The sequence below is a fragment of the Ictalurus furcatus genome, chromosome 22, assembly GCF_023375685.1.
Source record: "Ictalurus furcatus strain D&B chromosome 22, Billie_1.0, whole genome shotgun sequence".
Classification (NCBI taxonomy): Eukaryota; Metazoa; Chordata; class Actinopteri; order Siluriformes; family Ictaluridae; genus Ictalurus; species Ictalurus furcatus.
This window is the reverse complement of record NC_071276.1, coordinates 1,210,718-1,225,389: the sequence shown is the minus strand read 5'-3', so window position 1 is coordinate 1,225,389 and position 14,672 is coordinate 1,210,718. Positions and strand designations below refer to the sequence as shown.

General features: G+C 38.5%; 1 protein-coding gene across 3 annotated transcripts in view; it reads left to right on the top strand.

Annotated features, from left to right (window-relative positions):
• LOC128625496 (BOLA class I histocompatibility antigen, alpha chain BL3-7-like) overlaps positions 1 to 12,811 on the top strand; it is a 52,487-nt gene extending 39,676 nt beyond the window's left edge. The window contains exons 2-7 of one of the 3 annotated variants that reach the window (XM_053653858.1): positions 2,057 to 2,317; positions 9,946 to 10,221; positions 10,578 to 10,874; positions 10,980 to 11,090; positions 11,238 to 11,270; positions 11,705 to 12,811. In XM_053653858.1, the coding sequence (XP_053509833.1) occupies positions 2,057 to 2,317; positions 9,946 to 10,221; positions 10,578 to 10,874; positions 10,980 to 11,090; positions 11,238 to 11,270; positions 11,705 to 11,763 (1,037 nt within the window). In that variant the 3' untranslated portion in view covers positions 11,764 to 12,811. Of the gene's footprint in view, positions 1 to 2,056; positions 2,318 to 9,945; positions 10,222 to 10,577; positions 10,875 to 10,967; positions 11,183 to 11,237; positions 11,271 to 11,704 lie in introns of those variants that run through there. The other 2 variants (XM_053653857.1, XM_053653859.1) reach the window with 2 other exon arrangements.
• Positions 12,812 to 14,672: the final 1,861 nt, after the last annotated feature.

Here is a 14,672-nt window from a genome sequence, read left to right as displayed (position 1 = left end):
AAAAAACCAAGTGAACATTACAACAGAAAGAGACACACAATCCTGCGTAGTAACATGTGACAGAAGTGGGATACGGAGCAGGCGACAGGAGGATAGGGCATGATATTATCTCAGTAAAACTGATCACCTGGAGTGATTTTTAATATCAACAAAGGAACCAAGTCACCAAATCACTGCTTTGATTATAATTGTTTAAACCTGTATGAATGTGAGTATTAAAGCCCATGTGATCTCCAATCATAGCAGATAGTGATCAGATCTGCCATTAGAATTATAATAAAATTATCTGAACCGCACAAACACTGTGTAATCAGGGATTTTTTTTTACTGTTAGCTCATGATCAACCACATTTGATTCAATAAAGTAGAGGTTTTCTGTTCTCCCTGAGCTTCCAGAGTGAAGACAAGGCCATGGTGTTTGTAATACTGTGTCTGTAAATACTGACAGATTCCAGACTCTACGAACATGAGCGTGTCAGACGTTATGTACAGAACTGGTATACAGAATACGTCCAATGACAACCAGACTCCAAACACATTACCTGGTCTGAATTGTTCCTACTTTTGCATGGAAACATTTAAGAGAATATTCTTCTACAGAATCAGTTATCTTATTCATCAGCACATAATAAGTGCATAAAACATAGCACTTTCTTTTTCCACCTCTTAACAAGGGGTTCAACAGTTATGAGCAGTTTTACTAACCTGTGAATTGTAATGCCCCCTAGAGGTGTTTAGACAAATCTTCTTGGAGTCCGTTAGGACAAGGTCATTTACTCATCAACAAAGTTTGGTCAAAATGCGTTATGCTGTTGTTGAGATGTCCTCACTTCCTGTTGGGCAACTTCACCATCAAAGTCATTTGAGCATTATGGACAAACCATTCGTCATATAAAAATCTGAGAAACAACTGTTGTTTGGGATGATCTCCTGATACTGGTCTCCTCTTCACAATTGCATGGTTATATGGCAATTTTTGGTAGAAGAAGCTAAAAAATCCTCAAAATAGCCAACTTGCTGTTTGAGAAATTACAATACCTTAGATCACCAACACTCGGAAACTTCTAGAGAATCAGTAGGAATAAGAATCTTGATTTACTGTTTAATTGTTCAAAACTTATGAGCAATTTATAAAAATTGTTAATTATAGCACCATCTAGAGGTGAATATAGACAAATCTTCTTGGAGACCCTTAGTGTGAGGTCTTTCAGTTCTCTCAAGTTTGGTCAGAATACTTCACAGCGTTGCTGAGATATTCCTTCACTCACTGTTTGGTGGCTTTGTCATCAGATTTGTTTTGTGTTCTGGACAAACTGTTCCTTATATCAAAAATCAAAGAAACAAGTTTTTTTTTTTTACAGGAGAGTCTCCTGATGCTGTGATTCTAATTTAGTGATGATTGGACAAACTTTTCAAGAGAAGAATAGAAAAAACTTTTTGAAAAAATTTGAAATTTCCCAAAAAAAAGATCCAATATGGTGGAAGTTTTGGCTTCCCTTGAACTCGTCTTGCCTGAAAGAATCACAGGAAAGTGGAATCGCATTTCTACGACATTCTGTTGTGGACTTATTATCGTAAACGTATATTTTACATGTTCAAATTTGCCCTATTGGTGGCGCTAGAGGACTTGAGTGTTGACCACCAAAATTGCTGTGAAGGTAGCTGAGACTCTATCACTGGGCCAAATTTCAATATTTAATAATATATAATAATAATAAGAATAATAAGAAAATGTACAGTCACTAAAAGCTGACTACACACCTTCGGTGCTTGGCCCCTAATTACATTACACTTGAGAATATGACTAAACACTAAGAATTAAATAAATGTTAAATATTAATTGTCACTTTTTTGTATTCAACTCTTATATGGTATCTGATTAACACTCGTTTATTTGATCAGACTGATCAGACTCAGAATTCAGTGATATTAGGAACATGAACAGAATTGAAGCAGTTTTAATAAGATATAATAAGATTATTATTTGTGTAAAAGTTTATATTTTAAATGTGGTGAGTTATTAAAACAGTATAAATGTGTGTTTACACTCTTACAGATACACACTCTTACCGGTACTTCTACACTGCAGTCACATCAGGAATAAATTTCCCAGAATTCACTCTTGTTGGTCTGCTGGATGGAGTGGAATTTGAGTATTATGACAGCAACATCAGAAAGTACATCCCAAAGACCGAGTGGATGAAGAAGAATGAAGAACCTGGTTACTGGAACGGACAGACACAGATTGCGCAGGGTGCTGAGGAGAGCTTCAAAGTCACTGTGGCTACAGCAATGCAGCGCTTTAATCACACTACAGGTAAACACACTCACACCTTTAATCACTACCACACACACACTTTCTTACACTCACACACACACACACACACACACTCTTTCTCACTCTCTTATACACATACACACACACACACACACACACACTCTTTCTCACTCTCTTGTACACATACACACACACACACACACACACACAATGACTGCACTCTGTACACAACACAACACACACATGTACACACACATGTACACACACACACACTCACTCACTCTCTCACACTCTTATGCACATACACACACACACACAATGACTGCACTCTGTACACAACACACACACGTACACACACACACACACACAATGACTGCACTCTGTACACAACACACACACGTACACACACACACACTCACTCACTCTCTCACACTCTTATACACACACACACACACACACAGTGACTGCACTCTGTACACAACAGACACACAATGACTGCACTCTGTGCACGCACACACACACACACACACACATGCATACACACATGGCGACTGCACTCTGTACACAACACATACACATGCACACACACACACACACAATGACTGCAGTGTACATACACACTCATCTCATTACACCCACTTACACATTCATTTCATTTCCCTTAGTGTGTGTGTGTGTGTGTGTGTGTGTATCTGTGCGTGTATAGAATAATGTTGACAAAAATATCGATATGTATTCAAATTTTAAAAGGTACTAATACTCATTTCCTGCAGTACTGATTCCATCCATGTGATTTTCCTGCTTGCTCCTGTTTTGACACTCATAGGCTCTCTCTCTCTCACTCACACACACACACACACACACACGCATGGAAAATCTGCCGAGAGAGCTCTTGTTTATGTTGCACGGGTTTATGTTACAGTATGTTTTGCAGCAGGTTTACTTGGTTGATAAACAGCAGGAGTAATATCTGGAAATGTTTTGGCTTCGAGACAAAGGACGTGATCAGCGCTATACTGTTGCACATCTGTGGTGTTAATCACCACTAATTTAAAGCGACCATAACATTCAACAATGACCTCTGTATTTTATTTTTTCAACACCTGAGCACCCCAGGTGTTTATTAAACCTGAAGCATTAGGTTATTAAGATGTTTGGAACAGATTGCTGTATTGTTATTATTCCTCTGCACTGCCTTTAGTTTACTCTAAAAAAAACAACACACCAACACAAGACTTACCTCAGCAACTGTTTCAGTTCGTGTGGTGGGAAATGTTTTGAATAATTGTATTTGGTGTGAGAAGTTACTGTTATAAAAACTGAGTTAATATGCTGAGACTGACCTTATAGTCAGAAGAAATAAAAACCTCGATTTTGTGACAGTTCATTGATCCTCATCCGCCTCTGCTATTGAAAATGGTATCAAATATTGATTTCAAAATATTGTATCAAATTTGGAAATTTCACTGAGAAAAACTATGAACTGAAATGTCTTATAGTCACTGCTGTAATGAGAGACTTACAGCGATAAACGTGAATTAAATGTAAAGAGTAAAGTGTAGCGTGATGTATGAATGGAGAGTGTAGAAGGAGACGGCGCTCAGCTGAACCTCATCACACTCATCTGTGTGTGTGTGTGTGTGTGTTACTCCTGAATTTCCTTTTTTTTTTTTTTTTACCTTTTTCCCCCATTTTTACTAAAATGATGTTCTTTACACAGTAATGATACCAAAACAGTTTTAGTGTAAAATAATATTGGCTCATCTAATATTTTATTATATACATTAAATTCACATTAATAACATTTAAAGGAATGTAACACAAAAGCGGAGAGTCGGGAATTTCTCTTTATCTTAAGATAAAGATGATATGATGCATTTCGATGAAAACATGTGGTGATGTAGAACTGTGTGATTCACCTTGTGGAAATCAGAATTCTGACAACACCAGAGCTCCCAGTCTGTGCAACCAGTACCGCCGTTAGATTTTAATCCATCATGTTCCCCACATCTGAGACTTCATTTATTCAATCGATCAACTATATTAAACCTGTTTGTATCCATTTTTAATCTATTTACAGTTTTATTCAGAGAAACATTTACATTGTTTTGTGTAGTTTATGATTCAGAAATAAATAAATTAAAAAAGTCTTTTCAGTTATAATTTTTCTTCATTCAGATTTTGTTCAGAATATTGTGAGAATGTCGAGTCGTGATCGCAGTATTGTGAATGGAATCGTTACAGGAGTGTGAGGTTACACCCCTACTGAGGTCACATGATTCCTCCTCACTGCAGTGTTTAACCTTCTTCCTGCTTTAACACCTGAACACCTGCTCATTATTACCATCATGTTCATCACTAATAACAACACCATGAGAGAACTGATGCTGTACCCCGTTATCACCGCTCATTATCTCCTAACTATTACACTTACACCTCAACATTTCTGATAGTGTTCACTCTAATAACACGTCTAATACATCTGATAGTGTTCACTCTAATAACACGTCTCTAATACATCTGATAGTGTTCACTCTAATAACACGTCTAATACATCTGATAGTGTTCACTCTAATAACACGTCTAATACATCTGATAGTGTTCACTCTAATAACACGTCTCTCATACATCTGATAGTGTTCACTCTAATAACACGTCTAATACATCTGATAGTGTTCACTCTAATAACACGTCTAATACATCTGATAGTATTCACTCTAATAACACGTCTCTCATACATCTGATAGTGTTCACTCTAATAACACGTCTCTAATACATCTGATAGTGTTCACTCTAATAACACGTCTCTAATACATCTGATAGCGTTCACTCTAATAACACGTCTAATACATCTGATAGTGTTCACTCTAATAACACGTCTCTAATACATCTGATAGCGTTCACTCTAATAACACGTCTAATACATCTGATAGCGTTCACTCTAATAACACGTCTCTAATACATCTGATAGCGTTCACTCTAATAACACGTCTCTAATACATCTGATAGCGTTCACTCTAATAACACGTCTAATACATCTGATAGCGTTCACTCTAATAACACGTTTAATACATCTGATAATGTTCACTCTAATAACACGTCTAATACATCTGATAGTGTTCACTCTAATAACACGTCTAATACATCTGATAGTGTTCACTCTAATAACACGTCTAATACATCTGATAGCGTTCACTCTAATAACACGTCTCTTATACATCTGATAGTGTTCACTCTAATAACACGTCTAATACATCTGATAGTGTTCACTCTAATAACACATCTAATACATCTGATAGAGTTCACTCTAATAACACGTCTAATACATCTGATAGTGTTCACTCTAATAACACATCTAATACATCTGATAGAGTTCACTCTAATAACACGTCTAATACATCTGATAGTGTTCACTCTAATAACACGTCTAATACATCTGATAGTGTTCACTCTAATAACACGTCTAATACATCTGATAGTGTTCACTCTAATAACACGTCTAATACATCTGATAGTGTTCACTCTAATAACACGTCTAATACATCTGATAGAGTTCACTCTAATAACACGTCTAATACATCTGATAGTGTTCACTCTAATAACACGTCTAATACATCTGATAGTGTTCACTCTAATAACACGTCTAATACATCTGATAGTGTTCACTCTAATAACACGTCTAATACATCTGATAGTGTTCACTCTAATAACACGTCTAATACATCTGATAGTGTTCACTCTAATAACACGTCTAATACATCTGATAGTGTTCACTCTAATAACACGTCTAATACATCTGATAGTGTTCACTCTAATAACACGTCTAATACATCTGATAGTGTTCACTCTAATAACACGTCTAATACATCTGATAGTGTTCACTCTAATAACACGTCTAATACATCTGATAGTGTTCACTCTAATAACACGTCTAATACATCTGATAGCGTTCACTCTAATAACACGTCTAATACATCTGATAGCGTTCACTCTAATAACACGTCTAATACATCTGATAGCGTTCACTCTAATAACACGTCTAATACATCTGATAGCGTTCACTCTAATAACACGTCTAATACATCTGATAGCGTTCACTCTAATAACACGTCTAATACATCTGATAGCGTTCACTCTAATAACACGTCTCTAATACATCTGATAGCGTTCGCTCTAATAACACGTCTAATACATCTGATAGTGTTCGCTCTAATAACACGTCTAATACATCTGATAGTGTTCGCTCTAATAACACGTCTCTCATACATCTGATAGTGTTCACTCTAATAACACGTCTAATACATCTGATAGTGTTCACTCTAATAACACGTCTAATACATCTGATAGTGTTCACTCTAATAACACGTCTAATACATCTGATAGTGTTCACTCTAATAACACGTCTAATACATCTGATAGCGTTCACTCTAATAACACGTCTCTCATACATCTGATAGTGTTCACTCTAATAACACGTCTAATACATCTGATAGCGTTCACTCTAATAACACGTCTCTCATACATCTGATAGTGTTCACTCTAATAACACGTCTAATACATCTGATAGTGTTCACTCTAATAACACGTCTAATACATCTGATAGTGTTCACTCTAATAACACGTCTAATACATCTGATAGTGTTCGCTCTAATAACACGACTAATACATCTGATAGTGTTCGCTCTAATAACACGTCTCTAATACATCTGATAGTGTTCGCTCTAATAACACGTCTCTAATACATCTGATAGTGTTCGCTCTAATAACACGTCTCTAATACATCTGATAGTGTTCACTCTAATAACACGTCTAATACATCTGATAGTGTTCGCTCTAATAACACGTCTCTAATACATCTGATAGTGTTCGCTCTAATAACACGTCTCTAATACATCTGATAGTGTTCGCTCTAATAACACGTCTAATACATCTGATAGTGTTCACTCTAATAACACGTCTAATACATCTGATAGTGTTCACTCTAATAACACGACTAATACATCTGATAGTGTTCACTCTAATAACACGTCTCTAATACATCTGATAGTGTTCACTCTAATAACACGTCTAATACATCTGATAGTGTTCGCTCTAATAACACGTCTAATACATCTGATAGTGTTCGCTCTAATAACACGTCTCTAATACATCTGATAGTGTTCACTCTAATAACACGTCTAATACATCTGATAGTGTTCACTCTAATAACACGTCTCTAATACATCTGATAGTGTTCACTCTAATAACACGTCTAATACATCTGATAGTGTTCACTCTAATAACACGTCTAATACATCTGATAGTGTTCACTCTAATAACACGTCTCTAATACATCTGATAGTGTTCACTCTAATAACACGTCTAATACATCTGATAGTGTTCACTCTAATAACACGTCTCTAATACATCTGATAGTGTTCACTCTAATAACACGTCTCTAATACATCTGATAGTGTTCACTCTAATAACACGTCTAATACATCTGATAGTGTTCACTCTAATAACACGTCTCTCATACATCTGATAGTGTTCACTCTAATAACACGTCTCTCATACATCTGATAGTGTTCACTCTAATAACACGTCTAATACATCTGATAGTGTTCACTCTAATAACACGTCTAATACATCTGATAGTGTTCACTCTAATAACACGTCTAATACATCTGATAGTGTTCACTCTAATAACACGTCTAATACATCTGATAGTGTTCACTCTAATAACACGTCTCTCATACATCTGATAGTGTTCACTCTAATAACACGTCTAATACATCTGATAGTGTTCACTCTAATAACACGTCTAATACATCTGATAGTGTTCACTCTAATAACACGTCTCTCATACATCTGATAGTGTTCACTCTAATAACACGTCTAATACATCTGATAGTGTTCACTCTAATAACACGTCTAATACATCTGATAGTGTTCACTCTAATAACACGTCTCTAATACATCTGATAGTGTTCACTCTAATAACACGTCTCTAATACATCTGATAGTGTTCACTCTAATAACACGTCTAATACATCTGATAGTGTTCACTCTAATAAACGCTGACACGTACTGTTCAGTATTAAGCCCTTGTTGTAATTTCCTGTGTAGTAGTTTAGAAATGTCAGATATGTTCACTAACTGCAGCTAATATTAGCCAGCGTAGCTAACAGTATCATTACAGTACATTAGTGTGTATCTGAAGACTGTATGTAGTTAGTAGAGTGTTTGATGTTGATGTTCTGTAGTCTGTAGCGTGTTCTTCATGGATAATGATGTAGATATATTCTGTTGTACTGGATGCTCAGTGATGCAGTACGGGTTTGTAGATCTTCAGCTGGAGAGCATGAAGGTAGTGGTGTTGTCATAGCGGTAAATAAACTGTACGAACAGAGTGTTTGTGTGCTAATTAGCTAGCTACACACCTTCAAGCTCCGAGTCGTCCTCATGTTTCTGTCCGTCTCGATGTCCCTTCATGTCCTGTTTGATGTAAGTGTGATTAGACGTTATATGGACGTTCGTAGCAGCGCTCACGGTTTAATCTAAATTCTCTGACACTGACACGACTTTCTCTCCAGCTGTCTGTCGTCATAGTGACACTGAACCTGCTGCTGATTATCCTTTACGATGTGAATGAACTGCACACTTACACTTGTTTCAGCCTTTATACACACACACACACACACACACACACACACACACACACACACACACACACACACTGTGTAATATAACGACTTAATCAGATACCAGACTTCTGTCAGAGAGGGAATTTTATATTTAATAACAGTGATAAATGTATGACGTTTACAGTGAGCTGTAAGGGGAACACCTGAGTGATCAGTTTAGTCTTAAATCATAGGAATGTTTTTTCTTTTACAAGAGAACAAATTATTAACACACAGCAGCGTTTATTAAATCAGGAACTACAACCAGAAAATTACTAAATAAAATTCACACCATCCACAACGTGTCACACCTGCTGTTAGGGAGAATTGGAAAATAACAGTGTGTGTGTGTGTGTGTGTGTGTGTGTGTGTGTGAGAGAGAGAGAGAGTGAGAGATTTGCATGCGTATACAGTATGTCATCAACAACTAAGCTTTCTATGACTTATAAAAATAGAAAATAGAAGAAAATAGCAGAAGGAAAATCAGCAAAGTAAAATAAATGTAAAATATTCTGTCTGGTGAAGACAAAATGCAGAGTAGAATGTAGTGGGATTGTTTAAATGGCATCTGTGTGTGTCTGTGTCTGTGTGGGTGTGTCTGTGTGTGTGTGTCTGTGGGTGTGTCTGTGTGTGTGTCTGTGGGTGTGTGTGTCTGTGTGTGTGTGTGTGTGTGGTGTGGTGTGTGTGTCTGTGTGTGTGTGTGTGTGTGTGTTTGTGTGTGTGTGCCTGGGTGTGTGGTGTGTGTGGGTGTGTCTGTGGGTGTGTCTGTGTGGATGTGTCTGTGTGTGTGGTGTGTGTGTGTGTGTCTGGGTGTGTGTGTGTGTGTGTGTGTGTGTGGTGTGGGTGTGTCTGTGTGTGTGTGTGTGTGTGTGTGTGGTGTGGGTTTGTCGGTGTGTGTGTGTGTCTGGGTGTGTGTGTGTGTGTGTGTGTGTGTGTGTGTGTGTGTGTGTGTGTGTGTGTGTGTGTGTGTATGTCTGGGTGTGTGTGTGTGTGTGTGTGCAGGAGTTCACACAGTGCAGCTGATGTACGGATGTGAGCGTGATGATGACGGCACCACTAGAGGATACTTGCAGTACGGTTATGATGGAGAAGATTTCGTCGGTCTGGATCTGAAAACTAAAACATGGATCGCTCCGACACCTCAAGCTCTGATCACCAAGAACAAGTGGGAGAAAACTGGAGCGGAGGCTAATTACTGGAACGGCTACCTGGAGAAAGAGTGTATCGAGTGGTTAAACAGACACCTGTCTTATGGGAGAGAGACTCTGGAGAGGGAAGGTAAAGTGTGTGATCTGATACTGTAACACACACACACACACACACATGCGCGCACACACACTTCTTTTGCCTTGTGCTGTTCATATTTAAGTATCTACACGTAACATAACTTTATTATTTGAATTATATATTGATCTTATTGATGTAGTTTATATATGTAAATATATTTTCTTGTACAAAACTAAACTTTACATCTATAATTATAAAATATTGATCACATGACCACTTTTAATGTCACTGTTCAGAGGAACAATCATGAAGTGAAAAATCACTTTAACACAATTTATTTGGATGTAAAACACTTCCTCGTATCATTTATAAATGAATGTAATATTTCTGTCTCTGTGTGTCTGCAGATCCTCCTACAGCGTCAGTGTTCCAGAAACACTCGTCTTCTCCAGAGGTGGTGTGTCACGCTACAGGTTTCTTCCCCAAAACAGTGATGATCACCTGGCAGAAGGACGGAGAGGACGTGCATGATGACGTGGATCTCAGAGAGACGTTACCCAACCAGGATGGAAGCTTCCAGAAGAGAAGCATTCTGACAGTCTCAGCTGAGGATCTGCAGAAACACACCTACACCTGCGTGATTCAGCACAGCAGCTTGGAGAAGGAGATGGTGCTGCATGTGAGGGAGCGCCGAAATGGTGGAGGTCAGAGAAACACTTTCCTATAAAACTACAGATTTACACTGAAAGCTGATTTATTTCTGCAGCAGATAATAAAGACTCTGTGTGATTTATCAGGTGGAGGATCAGGTGGAGCTCCGATCGGTATCATCGTTGGTGTAGTCGCGGCTCTCGTTGCTCTCGCTGGTGTTGTTGGTTTTCTCATCTGGAAGAAGAAGAGGTCTGGTGAGACGAGCACAGGCAAGTTTTCAGAGAACAGATTTAGAGACATGGATTTTAGACCAAACACTAATCTGATATTGTCCTGTAAAGTTTAGCTCCATTCTCATGCAGGACAAATACAGTACACAGTGTTTATAATAACTGACCAAATCATCTGTGTTTCAGGATTTCAAACTGTTCCACAGAACTCCTCACCACGTAAGTGACCTTTAGATACTTCAATAATATTCTAACACCAGAGACCCAGACCCAGAGGTGATGGTTTAAGCTCCACGTACAGGAGGTTTTAAATGAAACATAAGAGTTCAAGAGGCAATACTGATCAATAGTCAGAGGGTCAACACACTCTACAATACAACTAGACCAAGGGGTGGATCAGAAGAACAAAGATCAAACATTTAAATATCAGACAGGAACACTGGTTTACAGCTTACACAACAGGATATGTTGGCAAGACGAGAGAGAGAGAGAGAGAGAGTCTCAGAGAGAAAGTGGCAGTTTGCGTGTTAGCACTTATGGGAGGAGGCCCTCTGCTGGTGCGGAGGTGTCATGACATGAGCTGATGTGTCAAATATTTTAGTTGTAAAGTTTAGTCCAAATTTTAACTATGAGTGATTTTACATATTTTAAAGCATCTGATGATGATTCTTCCTCCAACAACTCCAACACCAAAGAGTGTCCTCCTGCTTAACTGAGAGAGTAAGACATGATGTTGTTTACGGTGTAATATGGAATAAAGATCTGTGTGTGTTCCCGCTGCACTGAGAGAGTAAGACATGATGTTGTTTACGGTGTAATATGGAATAAAGATCTGTGTGTGTTCCCGCTGCACTGAGAGAGTAAGACATGATGTTGTTTACGGTGTAATATGGAATAAAGATCTGTGTGTGTTCCCGCTGCACTGAGAGAGTAAGACGTGATGTTGTTTACGGTGTGATATGGAATAAAGATCTGTGTGTGTTCCCGCTGCACTGAGAGAGTAAGACATGATGTTGTTTACGGTGTAATATGGAATAAAGATCTGTGTGTGGAGTGAAAATCCAGCAGAAAAGCCTGCGCTAACATTAAATCTCATCTCAGAGCTGATCCTGTTTCTTTCTGTTTCTCTAGGATAGAGGAGGAGAGGGAGATGAGGACCACAAAGAACAAGAACCAGGATCTTCAGATCTGATCCATGTTGAACAGATTGGACTAAAGTGTAAAAGAACAGGAACCGGGATCTTCAGATCTGATCCGTGTTGAACAGATTGGACTAAAGTGTAAAAGAACAGGAACCGGGATCTTCAGACGGTCCGTGTTGAACAGATTGGACTAAAGTGTAAAAGAACAGGATCCGGGATCTTCAGATGATCCGTGTTGAACAGATTGGACTAAAGTGTAAAAGAACAGGAACCGGGATCTTCAGATCTGATCCGTGTTGAACAGATTGGACTAAAGTGTAAAAGAACAGGAACCGGGATCTTCAGATGGTCCGTGTTGAACAGATTGGACTAAAGTGTAAAAGAACAGGAACCGGGATCTTCAGACGGTCCGTGTTGAACAGATTGGACTAAAGTGTAAAAGAACAGGAAGCGGGATCTTCAGATGATCCGTGTTGAACAGATTGGACTAAAGTATAAAAGAACAGGAAGCGGGATCTTCAGATGATCCGTGTTGAACAGATTGGACTAAAGTGTAAAAGAACAGGAAGCGGGATCTTCAGACGGTCCGTGTTGAACAGATTGGACTAAAGTATAAAAGAACAGGAGTGAGAACAGGAGTGAACACAGCAGAAGCAGGAGTTCATGCTGATGATCAGCACTCAAAGCTTTTCTTTTCTCCACACGTGGAAAACACAAATCTACTAAATGTCACGGCACTGACTCCATTATTTATTACTGAACTCAGTTTAAAGCAAAAAAACAATCCATTCAACACGTTTTCACATTTCTACGACCCAAATCTCTCCCACAATCCCTCTGTTCTGTCTGTAACAATCTGAACCAAAAATAAAGTCTATTTTCTTCACTCTGTGTGCAGAGGGTTATTTTAGAACTGTGTTCTTTTAAAGGGCGTGGCCTCAGGATCAGTTCTACATTTACTGTCATGTTCTCTACACACAATACAGCTGGAGAAACACATACACACACCATCCCTCTGAGTTTAACCAGTCAGTAAGGGGAAGATTTCACTTCAGACTGTCTGTCCATCATCTGTCTTTCAGGTTTTAAACCTGTTCCACAAAACAGGTGTGGAATGAAAATCCAGTAGATTTGTGAGACTTGTGAGACTTGTGAGACTTTAAAGTTCAAACTGTTTTATTTAATAGTTTTTATAATATAACACTTAACACTGACACGTTACAATGATTTCTGATCATTGTTATCATTATAATTGAATAATATTCAGATTTTACTCTCAGATAAAGCTTCAGAGTTTATGGTGGTAATATTTCCCACACTGCATCACTCCAAAGATGAACTATAATAAACTCTTATGAATTACGGTTAGAATTTATGTCTTAACGTTAATAAACATGTTCTCTACACGTAATACAGCTGGAGAAACACTGCCAGGTGTTTACTGCAGTTGTCTTCACTTCCTGCTTGTTCCTGGGGTGTTTAACCTTCAGGTTTCGTTCAGCGAGGGCACTGCAGTTTGGAAATAGGTCTTTATCCATCTGCACTGTAAAGCTCCAACTAATACACTTTGAAGCATTTATCTGAATGTGAGCAGATAAAATAGGCAGCATAAAAAATCTTCAGGATCCGTCCTGCTGCTTTTATCAGCAGTCACATCATCAATAGATACAAGAGAACCAGTTCCAGTGCCAGACGTACACGCCCACGCCATAACATGAGGTGGTATACTTCAGATCATGAGCAGCTCCTTCCATTTTCCACATTCTTCTCTTCCCATCATTCTGATACAAGTCTGTGACATAAACATGAATAAGGAATAGTTTTTTAATGTCTGTAAAAGACTCTAAAGCAGTACAGCAGGCATGTGGGACAAGCTATTAATCAGTGACGTCATACAGGTGTGTGCAGCTGCTCAGTGAGTTTCATTTTACTATCAGAGTGGCTTAGTGACAAAGTCACGTGATTAACAGTAAAGATCTTCCTGATCATGTGATCTCACTATGTCAATATTGTTTACCACAAGTTATGTGAATTCATTTTAAATGAACGTGTTAATCATTGAGGCTCTAAATCTCTTATTTATTACTGAGATGTGATGTTCCTTTGTTCCCTTTCTCAGACTGAGGAATGTAGACTTTCCTCTTACTTTCCTCTTGTGTACAGTGGTGTGTGACCGGGTTCTCTGTTTGTGTACAGTGGTGTGTGACTGGTTCTCTGTTTGTGTACAGTGGTGTGTGACGGGTTCTCTGTTTGTGTACAGTGGTGTGTGACCGGGTTCTCTGTTTGTGTACAGTGGTGTGTGACCGGGTTCTCTGTTTGTGTACAGTGGTGTGTGACGGGTTCTCTGTTTGTGTACAGTGGTGTGTGACCGGGTTCTCTGTTTGTGTACAGTGGTGTGTGACGGGTTCTCTGTTTGTGTACAGTGGTGTGTGACCGGGTTCTCTGTGTACAGTGGTGTGTGACTGGGTTCTCTGTTTGT